This window comes from Haemaphysalis longicornis, unplaced genomic scaffold (genome assembly GCF_048455015.1).
Source record: "Haemaphysalis longicornis isolate Haplotype H1 unplaced genomic scaffold, Haemaphysalis longicornis Haplotype H1 scaffold_9, whole genome shotgun sequence".
Classification (NCBI taxonomy): Eukaryota; Metazoa; Arthropoda; class Arachnida; order Ixodida; family Ixodidae; genus Haemaphysalis; species Haemaphysalis longicornis.
In genome coordinates this window covers 130,699,965-130,726,166 of record NW_027526460.1, presented here as the reverse complement: position 1 = coordinate 130,726,166, position 26,202 = coordinate 130,699,965, and the positions used below count along the sequence as shown (strand labels likewise).

Here is a 26,202-nt window from a genome sequence, read left to right as displayed (position 1 = left end):
CTTAACGGAGGAATGATGCAAGAAAGTCCTGGCGTAACGAATGGTTTCGGGAATTTAAAAGTCGGAACGCTTGGATGTCTACTGGCATGGGAGAGGCGGAATATTCTGTTCGGAGATGGGTACAAGCCAGGCACCTCCGCCGAGATGCAGAACGTTAACTAGGCGTGTTAATATAGGCGCCAACCATGCATTTTGTTTGTTTGCTAATGTGTTTTGTATTTAACATCTGGCCACGGCCGGCTATGTTATCAGCGTTTGAAGCGGAACACGTGTATCCTTCATTTTCTTTTGTAAGCTGTGTGCTCGCTATCACATTTTGTAGGGAGAGTGTATCGCCCTGTCGTCATTCGACCGGAATGTTCTACTTTGATCACAGACTTATCCATCTGATTCGATGATTCTAGAAATATTCACGCGGAAAGATTAATGCTCGCAGGGCAAATGCATGGGCATTCGATTCCCCGACAGTAGAATGCTCGCAGGGCAAATGCATGGGCATTCGATTCCCCGACAGTAGCCTGCGCACATCACTTTGTTGGCTGCTCCTTCGCCCATTGTGTATTCCTTCAGCTCTTAGCAGAGAACGAGTTCGCTCCAATAAACTTTGTTCCTTGAAGTGAGCTGAGTCGTCATTGGCTACGCGACAATATGCTGCGCCCCGGTCTTAAACAGACCTTTAACACCAAACAAGCCTTACTTAAAAAAAGATAGAATAGAACAGACTTAAGATTACATTTCTCAGTTAAAACAAAACACTGGTCTTGGGGAAAAAATAGCATCTCGAACCCACACCGTTCCGTTCTCTTCTGGGCTATACTGAGCCTGCGAGCGCAATTTTTTCAGCTATTCTCCTAAAGAAAAGAATGAGTGTTCCGAGCGAAGCCGTGAATGTTGCTGGGTGCGCAAATAAAGCGCCGGGCTAGTAGTCATCTGGAAACGGAATGTCGCGAGCACGGCAAATGGCAACACTGCGTGTGACGCCATCTCAGGGAGTCGCGGCTTTGTTGTCGAAGGCTCCCACCCGGCTCGACCGTGCGTCTCACAGTATGTAGTAGGCAATGTGTGATTCTACTCAGGTAGGATAGACATTAGTTAGCGCCTATCTTATTTTACGCAGATTTCATCCTAATATTACGCTTCGGTTCATGCAACTGTTCATAGAGCTGTGCTGCACGACAGGCTGATTTCTAGTTCACAAGATCCTGCGAAGAGTGTCAGGAGAAAGGATGGTTAAATGTATGAGTTTATACTGGGTCACCTCCTGCGTCCTACCAAGCGTTAAGAGATTTACCAAGCCTGTTCTAGCCCGTACACGCGGAACGGCAAACGGAATGGTAACGAAATGATACAGGCAAATCTGCAGGATCTCCAACAATGCCTTCTCTCAGTTCTCTTTCTCGGAGACCATTTGCACACAAAGTCTAAGCTGACTGCCTGAGATACTGTCGAATGCTCGAAAATACAGTATCCTAACTCAATCGGTGGAAACGGCATGCACTTCGCTCTAACGTAGTACCCTATAACATAGTCCAATTGAAAGGCTCTGGTGTTTACATAGCTTGCAACTCAAATTATTTCCCAACCACTTTCTCATCAGTCCGGTTGAAACAGCCGGTAACGTAACCATGAAGAGACGATTAGGTGGTCAGATGGTAAACGCAGCAGTCTAGTTCTCTCGTCTTACCTACGGGCAAAGAGCTCAGCTCGTGCTCCAGCTGGGCATACTGCGCGATCACCTCCCGCACGATCCGCCGGTCTTCCGTATTTTCCACCACGACGTCCACTAAGGGGACCAGCTCGGGGACGCTCCAGAGGCTCCAGGCGTTGTAGCGGTTTAGCAACGCGGGATACTTGTCCGCGCCCTGTCAAGCCGCAAAGCGCGCTCATTTATTTATTTATTTATTTATTCATTTATTTATTTATTTATTTATTTATTTATTTATTTATTATTTGTTTGTTTTTTATTTATTTATTTAGTTAGATAGTTAGTTAGTTAGCTAGTTAGTTAGTTATTCATTCAGTCATTCACGTAGCCTCAGGCCCCAGGGGCATTACAGAGGGTAGTGGGTGATCACAAAATTATTTCAGAATTATACAGCGGGCGTAATACAATAGCACACAGCTCTTACCAGAGAGAGGCCGGACACTGCTAAAGTTGTGTCAAAAATACGCAGCAGCAAACAACTCCCTACTGAAAGAATCTGCGCTGCATAAATTGGCGAAAGCAATGTCACATTATATCTTTACTCCAACACACTACACATTGCACAAGCTGGGGCAATACAACTATGCACCGACCTTTACTTGCAAAGGATAAATAAATACTGCCCACGCAAGGCAGAGTAAGTAATAACATAACAAGCCTTTCTTTAGTGTTCATTAAAGCTCTCTCTCTCTCTGTCTCTCTCTCTCTCTCTCTCTCACTCAAACAGTCTAGATACTGCACGTCTAAAAGCCACGACGTCCAAGATTTCGTCAACTCCACGTGGCAGTTGATTTCAGTTAACAGAGGTTCTCGGTACAAATGAATGGTGGAAACACTTTGCACGAGAATGTGAATATCTCGTGTTTTTATTTTTCTTCACAGGCGCCGTCGCAACTGAGGAACTGTCGCGCGTGTCAAAAAGAGTGATCGGGAATAACGGAATAGGCAATTACAAGGATCATTGCAGAACAAGTTATCTCCGCCAAACACTCGCGAACAAATTCATTTTCCTGATTCGGATCAATCTGAAGAACTCCGATTGTGGGGGACTTTCCACACTGAAAACGCAAGATAAAGACACGGGCACAAGTTTTGGGAGATCTTTTTTTTCTGGGGCGTCCCAGCATTTCCTGAAATTCCCCCACCTTCGACATATTGTCCAAAAATTGTTTCCGTCTTTCCAAACACCGCGCCGCTGATTCAGTTACCTAATCTCATCTCTTTGACGATAAAAACTGTTTAAAAATTGAAAAAGGCTTGACAAAAAGATCTATGCAAGAACGAGATGCGCCTTCTTCCTTGTCAGAATGAGAACGAGGACACTGTGTAAACAATGGCAACTGGGATGTGAATCTGTGTAAATAAATTTAATATTAAAGGAGATAATTATTTATCTGCGTTCAAATTGTTATATTATGTAGAGATTAGGAGTCACGCGGTGAACAAATGGAGAAAATATCAAAAATGCGTTCTCAAATACAGGAAGCAGGGGTCACTGTACACTGTCTCCCGATTAAGGTATCACGAAATGTCCGCAGGGGAGATGGGGTGAGTAAACGGGCAGAAGTCCGTTTACACGACTAATGGTGGACAATATGTTGTATTCGTGCCACGTAACAACTGCTGCTGGTTTAGTCACACAATGATTTTTAAAAAGCGTTGTTTAAGTATTGCAGCTCTCGCAGCTTGTTTCGCTTCTTGTACCATGAGCGCCTCAAGCGGATAATTAAAAATTCAGTAATTCGTCACTGACAGCCACACTTTCCACACCAGCATATGAGGGGTGCAGAATAAGACCTCAGCTACCCAGGCGCACATATGGTCACTGGGTGGAAGTCAGGCTTCCCCTGGTTCTTAAAAAAGCCTTTGTGAGAGTCATCAGAGATTTGCTCCTTCCAAAGGTGCAGGAATCCGGGCCTTGCCTAGTAACAGGTGCACAGAGTAATCGTTACTATGTCACTGTGTATCTGGAAGGTAGCATAAAAATGATAACAATAACAAGAACAATAGAACATCTCTTAGTGGATTTGGATTGGTTCAAGGGGCCACCCAATATTGGTTCATTGAAAACCCTGTGTTGTCCGGGAAACAGTGATACGAACTTTATCGCTAACTTCAAACAAATAATCGTGGTATTAAACGGACCCTGCAGCACTTCCTATAAACGCTTTCACTCTTTCCTTCGCGTGTGCAAGCACTGCGAAAGCTACAGTTATCGCCTGCACGGAGCGGGGCTGCGTGATTTGCTCGTCGCACCAGATACGCCTTCCGTTTCTGCTTTTGTGGCTTTATGTTTAAAGTTTCTATCGAAAAGCGTTCATTGCTGCAACTGAAGGAAAACCGGCCAACAGCCGCTACGTGTCCTCAGTGACGTAATTCGGGTCGTCGAAGAACATCGAGGCCGGGAAAGAGGCAGAAACCTTTTGAGCGGGTTTCCAAGTTATCTGATGGGCATAGAGCAGTAATTTTTGGCTGATGTACTTTGCGAACCCCTAGTCTAAGTACTGGGTGTGTTGGATGAATACATTCTGCAAGTATTTGAGATCTCGAAAAAAGTTGAAAACAGTGAAAACCGCTTGGAGGGTAGTACACTTCTCTAGACCCTTTAAAGAAATCACATGAAGCCTCAGAAATCACATGAAATCATGAAATCACATGAAATCCCATGAACTCCTCAGCCTCTTTCTGGTGATTTCTTTATGTTGTCACAGGAGCTTGTTTGGGCGATTGTCGGCTACCAATCAAGCCATCGCCAACTCCCGCCTGGGCGATTGTAGTGGGGCCTCTGGTTCGATTTGATCGCATAAGTTCAATGCTGACGTGCAGTTAATACAGTGATTACTATGCTTTTAGTGCCAGCCCATAATGTGTCACTCCTGCCCGTATTAGGTCACTGTAGCGCAGAAGTCATTTTTTTATTATATTGCGTTTCCATTTTTAACCCGAAACTGTTTTATGCCGGGGTACACCAAGATCTCACTGACGTAATATCCGTCACGGAAATGACATCGCCAGAAAAACTTCGATTGACGAGGCTGTGCCGGGATTCTAGCCACGAACTCTTTCGCCACAACGGGAGGTACGAAACGCGCTCCCAGCTGCGCTATCAACAGACGCGTAAATAGGACGACGAACGCGCCTTATACTCTTCCCTCCGATGGTGCTGCCGTCCAGGAGAGGCGAAGCGAACTAGTGCATCCTCACGCTATTGAGCGCCGACAGTTGGCGCCTCGATGCCAGCGCCCACGGGTACGGGAACAGCGCAGTGTAAGCTGCGGCGGACGCCGACTTGCAAATGTCGCGGTCGTGACACGGTCCACTGCTCCTTTCGCTGCGGCGTACTGTGTGTCTACACTCTGAAAAGGCTACACTCAGTTTGCCAGTTTTCCAGCTACATGAAGCCGCCAACCGTTACGTGCCTCGGGCTGGACTCGGGCTGGACGCGCGCTGGACGCGGCAGGGGTTCAAGCAACCTCTTTGAATATCTACAAACCAACAAGCCGCTCCTACTGTACGCACGTATTATGAAGCCAAACTCCATCGCCACTACTTGTATTTCATGGCAAGCATGTACCCTTCTACGTAAAAGTGAGGAGCATGCTCTACCACTGCAGGGCGTTTCGACGCACAACGCAAATGTGCCGCTAATGCGGCAAAGAGAAGCACCCCGGAATCTGTGCACATAACCTGACAACACAAGGTGCCCCGACTGCGGACAAACTGACCCAAACCCCGCACACGTGTGCAACCCTACGTGCCAGTTGTGTTCCCTACCTCACGCCACGGTGGAGAGGAGAGGAGGAGAAGGAGAAACTTTATTCGACTGAAGAGCCGGTAGGTGGGCGGGGTTCCTAGTCAAGGACTCAGTTGGTTCTACCCGCCGACTTCGCCCTTTCTGTCAGCCTTACCTGCCTATTCGGGTCAGAGCTGGCAAGCTCACTCTCCCACTGCTCGTAGTTAGGACTGAGAAATGGTTTCAAGCCTGGGTTATCCTGACACTCCCAGACCATATGATATAGAGTAGCGCGTTGGACGCAGCCATTGCACAGGGGTGAATGATCGTGGGGTGAATGGCGTGTAGTCTCGTGGGGTGTAAACGGCGGAGGGTGTCTTCTTGTTCTTTGGGCAGCGGGTCAGCTCCTGGCGGGTAAGTGCGTCGGGTAGTGTTGCGTTATGTCGCTGAAAGTAGTGAGAGGGTGATCTGTCCGGTCGTCATCCTCCAACGGTGCCCGGTTTGCAAAACCTCGGGCGAACGCATGGGCTGCTTGATTGCCGCGGAGTTACGAATGGGCAGGCGTCCACACTATTGATAAAACCTGCATCGCTGATTTGGAAACTCCTCCCACCATGTACGTACGACAAGCGGCTTGGGAGTCATTGATGATGGTGCTGGCTTGAGTCTGCGCAATGGCTAACGCGATCACTGTCTCTTCCGCTTGGAGGGTAGTACACTTCTCTAGACTTATGCTTTCCCGGCCGCGGCGGCCGCTTTTCTGATGGAGGCGAAAAGCGAAAACGCCCGTGTGTTCGAGATTTCGGCGCACGATAAAGATCCCCAGGTGGTCAAAATTAATCCGGAGCCCTCCACTACGGTGCGCCACATCGTCTGCGTTGCGTCGGCGCGTTAAACCCTACAATCAATCAATCTAGACTTATGCTCATGATGAGGGCAGGAGGGAGGGGGCGGGGGGGGGGGGGTTGGGACAACTGCAGTTTGAGTGTTCGCGCGCGTAGTCCGCTGCATCCGTATACACCATGGTGGTAGATTCTCCGTGTAGTTTTTTTAGGGCGTGGGTTCTGGCTTGTCTTCTCCCTTCACAGCGTTGAGGGTTCATGTTCCGAGGAAGTGGGGGCACTCGCAGAATTGACCCTATGTCGAGTGGGATGTACGGCGTCGTTTCGATGGTATGTGTGAGTGCGTAGCCTAGGCGTTGGAGTACGTACCGCCCGGGGGGAGGGGGTAATGGCTGGGCGTGTTCTCTGCGTGGTGAGGTGGGCTTCAGTCAGTTCTTTTAGAGTATTATGCAGTCCAAGTGCTTGCAGTCGAGCAGTTCATGTACTTGTGGGCAAAGCTAGGACCTGTTTGTACACTCTTAATCTGGTTCCACGTAAGATCCACTTAGTAACTGGAACTTTTTTGCAAAAAAGTTCCAGTTATATATTTGGAACCGTGTTCCACATACCCTGAAAATTAAGTGGAACAGTGCACCACATATTTTTGCAACTAAATTATGTGGATCGGTGTTCCAAATAAAAGGGTAGTTTAAGTTACTGGAACATTGATCCATGTAAAATGATTATGGAATTTATCCGGTGCGCCGTTCCAGGCACCTTCAGACCAGCTGTTTATATAAAACGGTGTTCCTATAGGCATTGGGAAGCTGTCTATGGGACTCCACTTTTCCAATATTTCTGCTTTCCTGTCGGTATACACCGAGGTCATATGCCAGGCTGGCGGGTGCATTGGTATCAGCGGAAACCGCAAGCAACATTTTAACACAGCCTTGATATATGACCCGCAGTGAGGAGGAGGAGGAACAACTTTAATTGCACAGCATGTCAGCGCAAAACGCGCTGGATGAGAGTGGATACCAACAATTGGAAAGCAGAAACCACCGCAGCAGTGTGGTCCCTGACAGTTCCCATACGTTGCCTATCGGAGCACAGTTCTATATAAAAGTTGGTCTAAGGCACCTAGAGCGGCACACAGTCTTTGGCTTCACCCGCAGAATCCTGTGATGGGTTTCAGCTGCATATAAAAGAAACAATATACTTGCATTAAAATACGCACGAAACAAACTATTATGACTCATACACTGCTTTTCAACATACTATACAACTTTATTGGGTGTTAGTATTCATACATTTCAGATTTGAATAGCTGTCTATTTTAAATTGCACAGAAAATGACCAACGTACAAGGAATAAATACCATAACGATAACACTAAGCTCCAAGTGGCATTTTCACATATTCACTTTTACTCAAAAACATGGTTAATAAAGACGGTATTAGGGTCGACTGCTTCATAAATAAATAGACGTGTGCGTCTACCGCGGCACTGACACAGACATTATACAACAGTGAGCATCAAATATGCTGTCTTATCAGATAAACCAAGGTAATTCAAAGGCGGAATTACTCATTGTGCTTGCCATACTGTGTTTACGCATAACTGTTTGGGAAAATGCAGTTTGCTATTAAATTGTAGGGAAAGGCCTAAAACAAGCCATATGCGGTTGTATTATCAGAAACCTACAACAGTGCAGTGCAAGAGTTTAGGAAAACAACGCTCGAGCCAAGATTAACGATAAAACATTTTGACACGAGAGGTCACATGCGGCAGTATGCCACAATTAAAACATGATTATTAAAAATAGTAGTTTCCTGACACCAGACGTAAGTGTAACATCAAGCTATTTGTAGGCAAAATAGACTTTATGAGCGTCCTGAAAAGGCCTTTGACTTAAGGCACGTTACTTGACCAAACAATTTGTAGTTGTTTAAAATAATTCATCCCAGGAAATCTCACAAAAGCCAGCGTGAATCTTATATGATTTTGCAAACCAGGTAGCTGGAAGCATGTTACACATAATAAAATTTAACAAGCAGACATTATATACGTCATCAATTCAAGCGGGAACAAGTCAGACATCCTTAAGAAGCAAACAAGCCAGCGTTGAATCATACAGGGGACCAGTTTTACAAAGCAGACTTGAAAGCATTTTTTCCAGCCTCAACGTTTTACCCTAGGTAAAATTCACAGTTGCGTGCTATAAAAACCCTCCCGTCTTGCTGTCAGTGTAATTGTGACCAAATCCCTGCTTCTGCCAAGCAAGAAATGCAACTTTGTTCAAAGGAGAAGACTTGTTCAAGCCAAATAAGCACATTTTAAATTCTTCTACGGCATGGGTGTCAGCTCACTTACAGTACTAAAATTTATCAATGAAGGCGCAAGCCATCTGCGTAAATAAGCACTGTCACTTTTGCATCAGCAGCAGCACTGCCACGAAAAAAAATCTCATGAGTTACACTTGAATAATAGGACGTTACAATGCGGTGCCATGAACTACATTAACACGCACTATAGATTCAAAGACAGTCTGCGCATTGTGCCAATGATGAAAAATAAGGCACGACTTCAGTGTTCAGTTGACATGAAACTTGCATGTGCCAGTAACTTAAACCTCTTCATCTGATTTCACCCCCTTCACGCCTTTCATCTGACCTCCTTCATGCCTTTCAAGAGATACTTTAACCTCTACCAATAATTTAAAATCCCAAGTAGAGCTGAACACTTCAAGTATTTCAACAAAGACTCCAACTTAAATGACACCAGGCCACTGTCAAATTTCTCATGCTTTCCAAGAACTCCCTGCAAAAGTCCCAAGAACTCTTCAAAGGCACACAACCATAAGAACATGATGACACGATGAAAAAGATGACATATGCGGCGAAGAGGATGACCACATCCTGAAGTGACAATGCAGGCGGCGAATCCGTGATGTGTTTCTTTCGGGCAATATTGATGGCGCCAGTCCCTTCTCTCAGAATAACCGGGCCTCGAGAAGACTTACTGCTCACCTAATGTACCTTCAAGGAAACAAGAATATTTTGTTACATGGTTGCTTTAAATGAGTGAGTTGCTTAGGCCCTTTTATAACACAGTAATTGATTTAAAATCAGTGATTTCTTGCGTTTTTTCTGGGAGTGCTGCTAAAGGTGAAAGTGCGCTAAACAATATCACCACAGACAATCAATGAAATTTCCCTGATTCTGGAAAGTATCCCACCTTGCTGCCTCCTTGAGAGGTTTCGTTTATTATTCAAATAATAATTACTATAATCACCTTTCGGCATTATATTTTACACACCTCTCGGCAAAAAATGTTCTCTGTACTGTATAATGTGCTCCCTAGAATGCTGTAGTGAGGCTGGCCTAATATAACTTACAGCTAAACGATGTTTCTACCGCAAAGAAATAAATGGCCAGTCATAGGAAATAAATATCGCACTGTGGCAGATATTTTGGGGGGAATTAGTTCCACCTAAAATATTTCTCGATATGTATTACCTCCATGGTTCGTAGTGGTATGAGGCAGGATTTTAGCTGACTAATGCTGAACTAGGCTGTTGCACAATTTTCTTATAAATCACAACTATAGCGCATTTTCTTGCAGACGACACTTTCTGTGCTCTAAACAATTCCCTTAAAAAAATTACCCCTTATTTAACCACCTGTCAAAATCCAATGCAAGCATTACTCATGCTACGGCTGTATTTGGGAGTATTATTGGTGCTACGGGCGTATTAAAAGCGGGAAATTTAAATCGTCAGTTGCCACCGTATTGTTGTAGCAGCAACCACGTTGGGCGTGTCCGTGGTGCTGGCAAATCACAGCAACAACTCTCAAGGTGTAAACGCTAAATATTTACAAAACTTAAATACAAAATAGTGGGTGTTTTTGGCCACTGTTGGAGCATCCGTAATAGGCGGAATGTGAACACAATGGCCAATATTGGCGTTCACGATAACTTGTTAACAGTGAGATTTTATTAGGATGAACAGCCCCAGAAATTGAGTCCCGCAAATACAAAATGCCAGCTTACCCAACCAAAATTAAGACCCGGGTGTTTCTGCCAGGGACGTCTCAAAGTGCACTTCCAGGGAAGTTTCGCTAACGTGTTCCGAAAAGCTCCTACTGTCACCTTGAGCCACAGGCCAAGCTGTCACTGAAAAGAAGTTCAAGTTTCAAACCATTAGTTACAAAGAAACTACCTAAAAACGCGCCATGAAAGACCCAAAAATGGCAGTGCGTACTTACAATGCGTACTTACTTGTAGAATGCAATGATTTCATCCCGTGCAAGAGCTTTAATGTGTTGCCTTCTGATGATACACATCCAAGAAGGGGTCCAAATACAATTAAAATGGCCATATGCATTCCTTGTACAGCTGTTTTAGGTCTATCTTCGCTCTACTGCCTAGAAAATAAACAGTACAAAAATATCAGAGAATAAATTTATGCCTTGCTTTACCCAGGGAGCACGAGAAAATATTGAACAATGTCTGATACGTTTTACGAAAGTCGAATGTCTTTTTTACAGCGGAAGTCCTGGTAATCTTTTCTTGCTAAACAATTTGAGATATAAAAATATTTGAACATACTTTAAGCTCACCTGTCATTGGTCTATGCGAACTGGTGAATATCTGCACAATATGCACGACTCAAAAGGTACTCTTTTGTGGCTTATGAGCTCCGCAGGGCATTCATAATCCGCCGCACTCTCCCCGACGACCCTTCAGCATGCCGAGGATGTCTTCAGCCAGTAAATGCCACAGCCATGACTTCGCAGGAGCATGTAAAGAATGGAAATAATCTGTTTTCATTTTTTTGCAGAGAAACAAAAACATTTGTCACAACCTATCAGTGGAGGGCCAAATGTCTCCACAGTCAGCCACAGACTCTTTCTGAACAGGTCATAGAGTATGAATACAGAATGTAGCAATCTGCTTTTGCAGTATAATTTCTACGTTCAAAGGAGAACGAAAATGGATCAATGTTTGTTGCACATCATGATTCAACAACTTTGCACCTGAGCGTTTCGAAAATTATTCCAACTCTCTAGCTGCCACTGACATTGATAGCATAAAATGGCAGGAATGAATTGTTTTTAAACTTACTTTGTGACGTTAAAACTTCTAATAGTCCACACGTGAGCTTTATGGGTAATTATTCTGAGGTCTCAGGTTACCACTGACATTGACAGCATAGCAACGGCTCCACACTTTCTGCGTGTTTCCACCTGACTTCCCCTCCACAAAAGGAACGTTTTGTTACTACGCTGCTGCTCAGACAACCACTTTCCCTTGCATTTCACTACACGTCAGGGAGCCAACTAAAGTTGACTAGTGTAAATAGACCATCTGAATTCATCGAAGGCATAGGAAGAAACGGGGAACAACTACACACACAGCACAGATAAACGTAAGCAGTGCTGCCGCCAACGTCTTGAACGCACATCAACATTAGGCGGAATAGCGTGATTAGTATAGTACATTTATGGCTCTCAGAAGACCGACACAACGCAATTAACCCGGAAGTTTGAAAATACCGATAAGTCTAAAGACGGACGCTCCGACAAACAAGCCGTGCAGTGTGTGCGCGCGAGACAATAGCGTGCGACTAACCCGAGAAGATTCAGTACCGCTGACAGGTACAGCAACCGTCAATATACAACTAAGCAATACCACACCATAAGGGGACATGCAGACTCGAGAAATGCGCGCACCAGCAACTTTCTAAATAGCACTAGCTAACGTATGCAGTCAGAAATGTCAAGCCGACTCCGACCCACAAACACACAGCTTAAGTGAATAACGGCCGCAAACGTTTCTCGCATCGAACAGGCAGCGGAGCGGCACGTTTATCGGACGCCGTGATGAACAAGTCAATGAACAACAACCGTTACCAGAACATAAATAAGCAGCACTGACCTTTTTTGCGCCTCCCGCAAAACTTCACTTCGTCGAACACTAAATACAGCCCGAGGACATGAAGAAATCCGCAGTTTCACGCCACAACCAAACTGGTAACCGTTCCCGCCAGTCTGACCGACAGTTCATTTAGTACATCAGGCGCATAACCAGCATAACGCGAGCAATCAAGAAAACCGCTATAGAAGGCCACTGGTGGCGCTGCATGCGGACAAACAAAAACTAGCTTGCGAAAACGTTGAGACGTAGGGGCGCTGCTGTCGTTAAAAGTGTTCACGCAGTCCCGTTTTTCCCTCATCGTCGTTGTACCAGTTGCCGTCCCACTATACCATGCATCAACGCAAGCGGCGCTGCCTTGCGGCTGTCAACGCATGCGCACGGCATGCCGCGCTGAAGTGGCGGTCGTTTCGTAATGGTTTCGGCCACGGGTTTCGGCAAACTTTTTCTTCCTCCGTGCCTTGGGCGATGCACGCCGTGGCCAGTGACCAGTCCGCGGAAGAGATCACAAGCTCGGGCTGCTCGGCACCCTTGATCGCTTATATTTGCTTCGGAAAATGGGAGTAGGCCTCTAAGCGGACGTCGACGCGGCTCTGAGGCTGGAACAAAGAGCTCAGATATTAGCCAATTTAACACGTTAGTTGGGCTAAAGTTGTTTCTCGCCGCGGGCCGTGAGCGCGTGCGGTATGTGTGCGTAAACTTCGATGACAGCTTTATTTCGTTATTTGCAGTGAAAACAAAACGACGCTTCTTTATTGACTGCGTTCTCTTGACAACAAGTCTTTCCAATACCAATAATATATACTGCGACGCTCTTTGATATCCACGTTATAGAAAACTACTTCCGTATAGTGAATCCAGTGTGATTACTCGCTGATAAGCGAGTAATAATACACCTGCCCGTTTTCCAGCAGTTTGTCTTCATGAACACCAATAGTGCAGGAAAAGAGCAACGGGGGGACCAGGAGGAGAAGGCAGGTCATTCGGTGAACTTGAATTACTATGGCGAGTAACAACATTAGGGTAACACTGCGAATTTTCGCGATACTGCAATGCATAATTTGAAATAAGAATGACATTTCAGTATAAATATATAGAATGTAAGGCAGATGCCGCGGGGTAGATTTAGTTCTCCGGGTTCTGTGTCGTTCTCCTCCTGCAAAGAGGCTTTCGTTTTTGCTTGTGAAAAGTAATAGCCGGGACGAGACAAAATACAAGAACGAACTTCTTAACATATAACTGCATGCGTAGCATGATGTGTGCGGTGTAAAATGTGACGCAGTCGGTTACCATTATGTATGTACCCCATCATAACATAAGTAACGTGGAATAAGTACCATTGAGCGCGTACTACACCACAGCGAGATGATGACTGAGCGTTGAACAAAAACTGCCGTTTCTGCGAAACTTTGTAAACCAAATGCATAAAATGTAATGGCCTCAATTCAATACGTATTTCGTAATGAAGATGTTCACAAAAGCACCACGAATTCTTCAGCGCTATAGCAGCTATGGCTTTGTCCGAACGGCAGACGGGGAAAGGGAAGACGTTTAGTCCTCAAATTGAAGTCACTGGTGATTTTGTATACTTGACGCCTCAAATTAGAAAAATACGATGTTCACGAAAGCGGTTTGGGTGCCGCAGAACACCTGGAAATGGGTTCCTGCAATTTCTTCTTTTGCGTAAGATATCCTCGTCTCGACATTTTTAATGCTTTGTACGGCGTTGACAAAAAAGTGGGATTTCGTTTTCTGTCAAAGGACATCACTAAAACTACAGCTTAGCCGTATTATGAAAGTTAACTGCTGCAAGGCAGTTTCATAGATGTCGGTGAAGTTCATTAAATCTTATGTGCGGTGTGCGCTTGTATATTAAACGCGCACGTGCATCTTGGGTCAAGAAGCACCTAATATATATGCGGTTCATTGTTCCAGTTGATGCATGAAAGAGAGCATACTTCACTGCCATGCACGAGTTATGTGGAACAAGACACGAGCAAAAAATATACAAACGCACTCTCCCCAACCGTTTACTGGGACATAAGTGGAACAGTAACCGGAACCGCCGACATCGCATGACCCCATTTCTTCGGTTCCAGATAAAAACCACGAACATAAAGAAAACAAGCTGACGGTTCCAGATAAGATCCACCTATATGCTTCGTTCCAGTTATTCTTTCGTTTGGATCCACATAAAATATATGGATCACCCTTTTTAACTGGAACTTATATGGAACCAGATTAAGAGTGTACACTTTGCGGATAATTGTGTTTACCTTCTGCTTTTCTCGCAGCTTAGAGATGGTGTAGGGGTGACATAGGTTATTCGAGAAACAATGAACGCTTCGACCAAACGTAGCATGTCTCGCTCTTTCGCGCTGTGGTTTTGATTCGCAATCCTTCGGGGCATCTTAACTATTTGCGCTGTGGTTGCTTATAGTTTTTGGCTTAGCTGGTCGTTTTTGCCATTTTCTTCATAGGTCAGGCCCAATAACTTAATCGTTGAAGAAAGAAGGATACTATGTCCGTCTGGTGATATCTTTATGTCCATGGCTGTGTCGCGTCGCCTCTTTTGCGCGAGTAAGATCTCGGATTTTGGGGGGCGCAGGTTAGTCCGCGACCTTTTGCATAGGCCTGAACTACGTTGGCAGCTTGTTGGAGGCAGCCTTGCATTGTTCCTGCCGATCCTTTGTTGATCCATATCGTGATGTCGCCGTCATATATTCCATGATAAATATCCGGGATTTCAGCCAGCTTCTTGGGAAGATTAATCAGGGCTATGTTAAACAATATGGAGGACAACACCGCTCCTTGTGGAATTCTCCTGCTTCCACACGAAATCATTTCGGAAGGGAGGTCTCCAACCTTAATGACGGCTTTTCTGTCTGTCAGGAAGTCTTTAATATACAGTGAAATCTCGTTAATACGTTTTTCACGGGAGTCGGAAAATAAAACGTATGATCCGAAAATCGTATTATCCAAATAGGTTTAAAAAAGAAAGAGAATATTTATGCTCCGTCAGCAACTCCCTGTTGTGGAGCAACATTGAAGTAACTGCTCAATTCGTGCTGACATTTCTTCTTTTAAATGCCCAGAATTAAATTCTTCTAGAACGTACAAAAACAAGCTGCCGGTATTTGTTGCTTTGGCAGACACTGCCTTGTACGAAAACCCGCGTTCACGCCATAATGGGAGACAACCAGCGCCGTCGCTCGCATAACGCCACATCGCACGTACGGTCGCTCGCTCTCGTAGGGAAGTTCATTTTCTAGCGCGGCATGGGTAGGTCGTGCGTGGATCACCCAGCGGAAGAGCGGGCAGCCATTGAAGAATATGAACTTTCCCGATAATCCAAGGAGATGATCTACAATAACGTATACCAAACGCGAAATGAAAGGGTCACCTTTTTGGTCGATCGATGGTTTTACGTTTCCGTTTCTGTCATCCAGTTTCGATTTCGGCAGAAGTATTTTTGTTTATGTTTAGCAGTCATTGCGTTTCGATTTTGGTCTTTTTCGTTTTCCCTGAGGTCAGGCTTCACGTACATGCGTGTTTCCGGGAGGAAGGAATTCGATTAGCTTTCAAACGCAGCACGCTTCCCTCGCAAAAAAAAAATCCTTCTCTCACAGTCCTGCGCATGTACAAGTGTTCCAATCGCCTAATTCTGTTCCAACGTGAACATTCCTTATTATCGAGTGCCAGTCAGTGTGTAAACGCAAAAACGCGGTTGATTAAAGCACAACATCAAGCAGAACGTTATCTACGTTGATGGCCAGTGCGTTGGAGAAGGTATGCATTTCTAGTAATATTCTGGTCTTCCTGACTGTATCCCTGTATACAAAGCGTCTGTCGTTTGTCTAAAATATTCCAGGCACGATTAAATGTGAAAGGTGGTTCAGGGGTTGCTTCAATCCGCCGAAAAACATCGCCGCACCACCGTGTGGTCTGTATTTGGCAATCATTCAGCCAAATAACGAGAAGTTACAAGCAAGGCTGTACACTACACCTCCAGCGTCCGATGCAGCCGACCCAGCAGGGCACCCCACGTGACGCAGATTTTGTCAGTCAGCGAGCGTCGATCCAGAGTGCATCCCGGCACGAAGGCGAACAACCGCACGGCGCACTCCTTCACCATTGAACCTGCAGGTGGCAAGATGTAACGCGTGTGTAAGTGAGTAGCCCCTGCAGGTTCATAGTAAAGGACCGCTCAACAAGAAAACGGGTCGACATTCGGGCAAGGCTGACCACACTTGTCAGCAAAAAAATGACGCGGGCACAATAATTAAGTCATTTGGACCTCATGAAGTCGCCCTCAACGTCCAAGGGTCTCCATGAAGTCACCATGTATGTGTTGTTGAGGCGATAGAGAAAAAATCATCCTTAATGGTACTGATGAGGTTAGACTGGCAAAGGCGGTTAGCTTGCTCCACCAGATGAGGTGATGTCAAAGGCTGTAACCCAGCTGCTGAGTGAGCGAGGTCCAAGTTTTCCACCTCAACTTCAGCCGACGAGTTTGAGGTTGGATGAGTTGGGGCTGTAACTAAGGTTGTCATCAGGTCCAAAACCAAAGCACTTACATTTGCGCGTCAACACCGTCCTTTCACATTTTAAAATTAAATACGGAGGGTGTCAAGTGTAATGCACCTGTACAGACATCAAAACATGCGTACATCAGTTAATATGCTTATAATGAGCGTCATGGTCATAGTCAAAGTTAGAAAATTTCTTTCCAAATCATGGCTTTTCATAGAGGAAATACCCAAGCCCAATTTCGGCCCTCAACATTTAAGGACGATAGTTTTCTTGGGCTACTAAACGCGAAAACTTTGGTCTGTCTGTCTGTCTGTCTGTCTGTCTGTCTGTCTGTCTGTCTGTCTGTCTGTCTGTCTGTCTGTCTGTCTGTCTGTCTATCTATCTGTCTGTGCCCCTAGATTCAGCCTTCTGGCCCAGAGTTACAGCAGTTTGTCAAACAGAAGTTTGTAGGCATAACCGTTGCAAACAACAAAACGTTCTGGCGTTAAGCATACAAGTCCCCAATATTTAGCGCTAAGGAAATCTTAGGCACATATGAAGCCAAATATATAAGTACCAAAGTCCCGGCATTATTTTCGTTAGCAATACAAGTTGAAGTGGTTTTAAAGAGATAAAGTAAAAAAACGCGTGTCAAAAATGGCCCAGAAAGGCTCCAGTACGGTTGAGAAGGCAAGCAAAAAAAGAACACAGCTCCGCTCGTGCTGTTCCCGGAAGAACAAAAACAAAAAATAAAGATGCAGATTGCGCGCGAGCGGTGCGGAATCGTAAAAATTAGATTTCATTGGATGGGTAACAGTGAAACGCAATTTCGAAGAGCGGGGGATGGAAAAAGCAGGCCCGGAATCCGACCCAGGGGAATCCGAGTGCCATGGACGCGGCCTCTGCTCTGCCGACCAACAGGAGCTTGACCTCGGGGAGAGGCTGCCCAGGATGGCCTCCAAGGTCTACGAGTGAGACGGGAGGGAGAGGGGACCGCGTCGCTTGTGGGGTCGACACTAGCTTGTCAACTCCACGCTGTTTCCGACTCCCCCTTGTGGCGGTCATTAGAGAGTTTTAGCAGTCCGTCTGTTGCGTCGTGTACGTAGTTACCGGCTTGACCGGGACCCGTCTGGGCACTTGTGCATTCGTCGCGGTAGGGGGATTAGTTCCGCGGGCCGGCCTTTGCCATGTCCGCGCGTTCGTCACGGTTGGGTGCGCCTCCTCGCCCTCCCGCGCGCGTAGCCGCAGTCGGGTCCCGGCCAACACGGTAACTACGTACACGACGGAACAAATGGACTGCTAAAACTCTCTATTGGATGGACCCTCCATTCAATTTTCATCACGATTGTAGCGAAATGGCAGGGGAAGAGCGTGAGGGTTAGGAGCGGAGAGCGGAGAAGAGAGTGTACGTGGAAGAGGCGGCAGACGAATGTCGTCTTTCGCAGTCATCTGAACGGAAGCAAGCAGATACGCGGCCAGTTTTCGAGTTTGGTTTTCCAAAGCTACGCACAGGAGCGGGATTTGGCGGAGAAGTCGCGGCAATATTTCTATTTCGTACGGTAGGATAAAGACACCTTCTCGTCGCGTATATGTGTCGAAGGTTCAAATTTTAGATGCGGTGTATACAGACTCGTGTGCTAATGATAAAGCCACAACCTGGCATTGTGTTCTGTATTCTTCCCAATTCATTTAAAAGGCGAATAAAGTCGCTATCCCTCCTCCCAATGAATACCGACATTTTGGCATTCAAGGCAGTGTAGGCATTTTTGAAAAACAGGGGTTTGGCAGCTAGACTGTAGTCCAAGCCCGTTGTGGCGAACTATTGAATATGCAGTGCACATTGTGTAGGCATTTCTTGTATATAGTTATGCCCTCACCTCAATCTTTACCATACCTGTAACCTTCTAACTTTTCTCATATTCCCCATCCCCTGCCCTCACACAAAGTAGCAGGCCAAAGCCTATACGATTAGGCCGACCTCTCTGTGTTTGCCTTTTCTTCATGTAAAATTACTCTCTCTCTCTTTGAGGTGACGTCCATGGTGGTTGGCGCATGCCGTGGTGAGTTCGCCTAACTCAACTACAACCTAAACAGTGATTCAGGATGAGATTGAAGGGAGGTTTGAAAAAGTTACATGAGTTTGAGGTGAGGTTGAACCTGGTGAGGTGATTTGACCACCTGTGATTGACAGTAACAGAAAGGTCTAAAAACCCTGCTGTAAAGGGCAGGTGAAGGTTCACTGACAAGTTGTTAGTAGTCCGGCGCGAGTTCCTGCTAGGTAAACCCCGGTCCAGTTTTGATACGTTATTGTTATTTACACCTGCCAGACAGCAGCAGCAACATGCATTTGGCAGCAGTAACGTATATGAAATTGGCACGTAACGCTTGCAGGTCGCCGTAATGCAATAGTACCCTTACCCCTCAAACGGACCCCTAATTCTCAATCATAAAACGGCAAACAACCCTCAAACTGATTTAACCGCCCCTATTGCCCGTACACTTGGGTTACTACGAAGCAGCCCGAATCAAATTCCACTTCCCCCCCATAAACGTTGCTGAGACAGAATCAAACAGCAGCTCCACTCAACTCATAGGAATGCGATCCACTATGTTTCTAGAGTAGAAAAACTTTACCAACACAACACCCAAAACTGTGCTCCGAGTTTGGTCAACTGCCCACCCTCCACCATACGACCGCAGCGTGCGCTCAAACTCTCAGAACACTCCCTCTCACCGAGCGTCAGTGGAGTGGGGCCAGCGCCGACTACAACGCGCAACAGTGAACAGTCGCTAAAGCAGCGGTGGAGACTGGAGAACCGAATAAAAGCACCCACCACGTCGGAACAATCAAGGAGTATTAATTTTTTTCAGTCCCCCTTTTTAACTTTTCACAAGATGACTTAATGAGCCTGGCTGCTTAAAATCTCACCTGTGCCTTGTTTCGTTGGCTGTACGAGAACCAAAAGCAGCGCACACATCGTTAGAGAGAGAGTGTAAAAGCCTTATTGCAAGGAGAGGAAATCAGCCTGAGATTCTAATATTTGGCCTGTTATTTCCCACTGGGCCAAGAGTACGGGTGACAAAGAGAAAAGAGTGAATATGGAAGGTATAAGAAATATGATAATGAGATCAAACAATGAGCTACATACACTGAAGGCACATTCAACATGCAATTGGACGCAGAAACAGACAGTCACAGTCTAATTTGCCCCACAAGATCATCGTCCACATAAAAAAAACGAAATATGAGATATTCTTCCGCAGACTGTATAATATCGCATCCTGGAGCCGAGAAACCAGGGGGATTTCGCTCTAACGTATTATCGCTGTGTTGCCACTCAATTCCTCTTAAGCAATCAGGGATCTATTGGATTCTCGTAAAATAAACCAACCAGCCCAAATAAACGCCTTAGCTTAGCTCGTTTCATTGACTTACCACATCCAGCGATCGGTTGACCATGATTGTCTTTCCCTAATACTGCCGCAAACACTTTCGCCTCCGTCTCTTTCACAAAATTTACTACCATAATTCTCACCTATGCAATGAGTTAATTACTCTGCCTTCCTGTATTTCTTCTCGTATTGACCATCGACACAAAGTAAGAACAATATCGTGCAACACCAACGCCTTCTTTCAGTCATTTATTCCTCTGACGTCCCAAGATTGGAACCGCCTTCATGGACTGACCACTGCAATCAAAGACAACCATCAGTTCTTACAGCCCTAGCTGTTTGTACTTATCTGCCTTACTACTTATGTTAATGCTTATGTATAACTTTGCAACCCAATCTCCTCTGAAATGCCTCTCGGCCTTGAGGGTATAAATAAATAAATAAATAAATAAATAAATAAATAAATAAATAAATAAATAAATAAATAAATAAATAAGTAAATAAATAAATAAATAAATAAATAAATAAGTAAATAAATAAATAAATAAATAAATAAATAAATAAATAAATAAATGAAATCTAAATAAATAAATAAATAAATAAATATCGCCTCAGTGCATTGCATTTGATCTGTCAATGAGCTGATTCAACTGCTTCACGAACATTTTTTTTCCCCTATACGACGGCACAAATAAAAATTATGGCTTGCAAGCAAAGAACACGCCATCGCGTTACTTCAACTTCACATTTATAGAGTTACTATACTAAAGCGTAGACTTAAGATTGAGCTCGCAGCAGTATAGGAAACGCACGCAGTTGGTGCATTTCTTCTTGCTGCGCAGGCAGTACCGACGGTCGCGGTAGAATCCAAAGGCGCAAGAGGAAAACCTTCCGCGCCCCAACGCGCTGTAATGAACTTTTTCCGCCCAGCGAACCGCAGCGAATGAGCTCCTTCATTTTGTCATTCACTGCCTCCCTCTTTACGTCGTGTGGGGCCATAAATAGGTTCCGATGGCGTGGTTGACGACTTTTCGTGACGAATGTCTTTCTTGACCACTCGAGCACACGGCGCTGCCGCCGGCCGGTTGCGTGTGCCAATTTTTTCCCATAGCGTGCGCTGCTCCTCTTTTTGGCGGCCGCCGGCCCGGCAGCGGCACGAACCGAAAGTGAACCTAATAGTAGCGATGGGCTGTGCACCCCTAAAGGTGCCGTGCATTGCGCGGCGCCGGCAGACGGGACCGCTGGTTGACCTGGCCATCGGTAGTGACGTGCGACCTGCCACCGTTTCCCTACCCAACAAGAAACTGATATTCGTCTTCGGTGGGCCTTGTTCTCGCATGGGGCAGATTGTGAACGACATCGCCAGCTGCTTTCGCTTCGAGATTGTGAGCGCCGAACCTCTCATCCTCGCGCACTTCGCGAAGCAGCTTCACTCAGACGACGACTCCGAAGATCCTCCACGGGGTATTGCTCAGAGGGTGGAGGATCTACTCAAGGATGACCCGTCACGGCTCAGCTTGTGGCTCCTGCTGGAACTGCTCGGCCGCGAACTGGATTCACGCTGGGAGCCCGGCATGGTTTTCCTGGCGGGCCAGGTACCCAAGTTGCGCTACATGCTGCCCAACAAGCGGCAGCTACGGCGCTGCCACCGAGACATGCAACTCTTCGAGGAGCGCTGGCCGTGCTTCCTAGCCTTGAGCCTGTGCGTGCCAGAGTCCCGGCTAGCAATTCCCGCCAGGCCTTCGTGGGCGCGCAAGCTTGGCGACGAGAAGGACATCGCAAAGACGAAGAAACGTTACTAGGAGTACACAGAGTGTCCAGGACCTGCTGCTCTACTTCCGCCACACAAACCGCCTGGTTACGGCCGACGTTCCGCACGACCCCGGCCTTGTGTCGGATCAGTTGGCCTAGTATCTGGCCTCGCTCGGCTTCCAGCCCCGGTGCATGCTCGACCCTAACATAGTCTTCGTGCCCATGCCCAAGAACAAGCGCCGCAACAGCCGGGCTGCCTTGGGCAACATCCAGACGCTTGGTTCGCCCTGTATCTCACCGGTGGACAAGGCCGAACCATCGGGCTGCGCGTGCCTCGACAATATCGCCAAGGAAGCGCAGCAGGGTCTGTTGGCCAGACCCATGCGGCTCGCCTGCCAGCCGGGCCGACGCTTCTTCACCGTCTGCTGGCAGCAGGAGCCACGGCCGGAAGACAGTAAGCCAACGCGGCCGCGGGTGATGTTCAGCGGTTACGAACGGCTTGGCGGGGAAAAGCCGTCCCGTGCAGTCGGCACGCCCCTGGGCGAGACGTGTCTGTTCCCAGACGGTACTGACTAGGCAGCCTGTCGCCAGGTTGCACTGATGTGCGCGCGACACCTGTACTGGCAATGCAGCGCAGGGCCGCATGATAACCGCCGCCCTGCGAACAGCATGTCCGAAGACATCGGTGGCGCAGGATCGAAGTCAGACGCAGTCCCCTCCCTCCCTGCGTTTCAATGGTGGAGCCGTGGAAGAGATGAACGGAATGCCGGTCGCGCACCGCTGAATGCAATTTTATTGCCGATGTAATTAATCTTCGAGGCCCGAATTTTCTGCCGGCTCTACCAACTGCCAACCCCAGATCACACACTGGGCCTTGTTGCGGCCACCGTATATTTATGAGGTGAGCACTGGCTATATGCATTACTAAGTGAGCACTTGGTGACTTTAGGGCGGTGTTTTAGTTTTCAGCTTCGTAGCTTTGTTGGCTGGGACTTCTCTGAGGATAAGTCTGGTATCACGCAGAGATATTGACAACGGGAACACGAGAGCTCTCGGCTAAGTTTAATTTGATTCATGCTCAGTGCTGTCTATGATAACATCATCAATTTGCCAAAATTCGTTCTTTTGTGCTTGTAATACATTTTGATTAAAATGTACGTCAATTACGGCCCGAAGCTTGGTCATTGCGGGAAATAAAGTAGAGTTGAGCCGTGCAGCGAGGAAAAGAAAATTTACACCATCTTCCCGCAAGGAGAACCATGGGGTAGATGCGACGCATCGGGGGTTTCCGTTGCGTTTCCGTTATGTTAGCGTGTCCACTGTTGTTGTGTGTCCATATTTTACGCAGCATGTTCACCCCCGATGCGTCGCATCTACCCCATGGTTCCCCTCGCGGGAAGATGGTGTAAATTTTTATCGGGGTGGCCGGTGCTTGTTACGGTTGCGCCGACCATCGCGATAGCAGGCCTGTTAGTCTGCATTCAAATCATCGGTGGTCATCGGAGGATGTCATCGGCGGAGCGGCGGCGGAACGACTGAGGGGAGCGGCGCAGTTACCGCGTTTATATGCAGCGGAATGAGATAGAGCAGCGCATAGCAGCGCATGCGCATGTGTTAACCGAGCGCAAGCTGCATGCTATCCCGCACCCACGCACAGCTGGCACGGCGACGGAGCGAGCGCAGCCGAGCGCTAACACGCAGATGGCGCTGCGGTGAGGGCGGCGCTAGCGCGCAGCTGGCGCGGCGAGGAGAATGGGGGAGGGATGCGGACGCCGCCGGACTACGCCGGGGGGACAAGGCGCGTGAAAGAGATGCGTCGCATCTAAAAAACGGAGGAGGAGTTCGTTGGGTTAGGTGTTGTCCTATGATCAAATTTAGAATAATCTTCATGTGCTCTACAAACGCTTCGAAATGGGTCCACTGCATTGAAAGCAAGGAACCTTGATTGCAAGTGCCCGTTAACTACCAGTCCTTTGCCGGGCAATTACCAATGTTCATATATTCTGTTGTCTGTGGTCGAAAGCGGGTCATCATGTCCTAATACGTCGTTCAAGGTGACGGCCGGACAAAATGCGACCATTCTTTCGGGCAGTTTGTGGATTTAAATTCTGTAACTGCGGAGGTTGTGCTTGTTGCTCTCTTTTACGGCTTCTTGGGAGTCTGGTTAAAGCATGAATGTTATTGTGTCATGGAGTTTGTAACAGTTGTTTTGTAAATGGCTTCCATTCCTAGAGGTAGGGCCCTCAGTTTTAACATCCTCCTGATTTATTGCTAAGGTGTCATCCACCTCGAGCTTGGCTCAAGCTCGCCGACAGGGGTATACCCCCGCAGTGGAGCATTATACAATGCTTTATAAAACGGCTAATAAGCTCATTGATTATAGTCAGTCTACAAGTTCAAGCAATCGATCGATTATTTAGTCTGCAAGCAGTAAGAGGGTCTACAAGAAGTCCGTGCGCTTATACATTGAAGGTCATATTATCTACCCACACGGTAGCAAATATATGTGTCGTGGTGTGTTAGACAACGCTTTACAAATATGACGTATGCTGCTTTTGCACTAAATTCTGTGTTCGATGGAGTTAAAACATCTGTTACTTTTTGCTGGTCGTGATTTAAAGGGAGCCTGCAAGACTTTTTTCAACTTTGTTCGAAATAATAAATGCTTCTAGAACGTAGTCAAACTACTTAGATAAGGGGGTCGCAAAGTACCTCAGCCAAAAATCACTGCTCTATGTCCATCAGATAACTCAGAATCCTGCCCAAAAGATTTTTCCCTCTTTCCCGGTGTGGGAGTTCTTCGACCACTGGAATTACGTCATTACAGCGGTGTACCGGCTATTGGCCCGGCTTTCCTTCTAGATTTGCAACCGAGAGGAAGCTGGTCAATATCCGCTACACCGCTGAAATAATCTAATTCCAGCCCTCGATGAAAGCCGAAACCGCGAAAGAGAGAAATGCCTTTTCACCAAATTTATAAATTATCCGATGGGCATATTGCAAAAATTTCTGACTGAAATATTTTGGGAACCTCAATTTAAGCAATGGTTGTGTTTGTTGACTACATTCTGAAAGCGTTAAGGATTTGGAAAAAAGTTGGAAAGAGGTACATTTGAGGCTGCAACGGCGCACCTGTTGGAAAGGAGCATGCGCCCCATGGCTGCATATCGAGATTTGTTTTAGCATGTGGTGCAGGTACTAGCGGAAAAAGCTTCCAGCAAACGTCTTTCTGACTCACTGCAATTATGCCACTATTTTAGATGCGAAGGCATCTCATTCATTCGCCTTGTCCCTGCATCCGGCCTCGTCGTCGTCGGCGTCCGCCCCTCCCCCATTCTCCTCGCCGCGCCAGCTGCGCTCTCCGCCGCTCACCCCCTCTCCTCTCCGATAGCGAACACTCTCTCGCGAGGGGCATTGGATTGGATTCGATTGGATTGTCTTGGCTTGGCTTGGCTTGGCTTGGATTGGATTGGATTGGATTTGGATTGGATTAAAGTAGATTGTGTTGGATTGTGTTGTGTCATAGCCGCGGCAGACGCACTGGCGCCGGCGCGTCCCCTCACCGTTATGCGCGCTATAAAACGCGGTGCCTGCGCCGCTCCGCTCCATCATTCCAGCGCCGTTCCTTCGCTGTCCAACGCTGCAACGTGAAACCCCTGTGCGTCGCATCTACACAGGGGTTCCCGCGAGGGGAGGTGGGAGTTTTTTTCTGACATCAACTAGCTTACAACGAAGATAAAAATACAGGCAATATAATTGTAGCCGTGTTACCACTGGAGAAAGATGGAATAGCGAATTCCGATGGGGCACCCACTGCGGTATATCGTGGGTGCCACCACTGCGGCATAGGGTAATGCCACTGCGGCATGATATTACCCCATACTGCAGTGGTGGGTGCCCCTAACCACTGCGGTGTATCGTACTTGCAGTAATCGCGAATATCAGGGAACAGCCAGGGGGTTATTTGTGTGAAAGGACGGTGCAAGTTTAAATGCTTCGTCACGCTGCTGAAAACAGTCTGATGTCTTTTTTTGCTGATGTTACTGGTACGTATGCACCTGACTCTCCGGATACCAGACAAAGCAGTCGCGTGTTACAGAACAACATGTTGTTTCGTCTGCCCAAGCGTACCTTTCGAAAGTAGCGCCGACACTGTGAGCGGAGAAGTCGTGCTTTGTTGTTTGCTGGCGTGCCCTGCAAGTGTGCGCGTCTCAGGATAGACCTGAATGGCATTCTCATCCGTCGGGCTACTTATTTACGATTTCTTGGAATGGTTCTCGACCACAGGCTCCGTTGGCGAAAGGCTGCAGACTATATGGCTTCGTCTGTGGCGCCCAGACTGAATCTAC

At 46.8% G+C, this 26,202-nt stretch overlaps 1 protein-coding gene across 1 annotated transcript in view; it reads right to left on the bottom strand.

Moving 5' to 3' along the window:
* The window catches only part of LOC144153438 (hydroxylysine kinase-like), a 185,299-nt gene that overhangs the window by 14,122 nt on the left and 144,975 nt on the right, over positions 1-26,202 (bottom strand). The window contains exons 5-6 of the mRNA XM_077685085.1: positions 16,203-16,336; positions 1,685-1,862 (exon numbers count right to left, since the gene is read on the bottom strand). Coding sequence (XP_077541211.1) covers positions 1,685-1,862; positions 16,203-16,336 — 312 coding nt within the window. The remainder of the gene's footprint in view (positions 1-1,684; positions 1,863-16,202; positions 16,337-26,202) is intronic.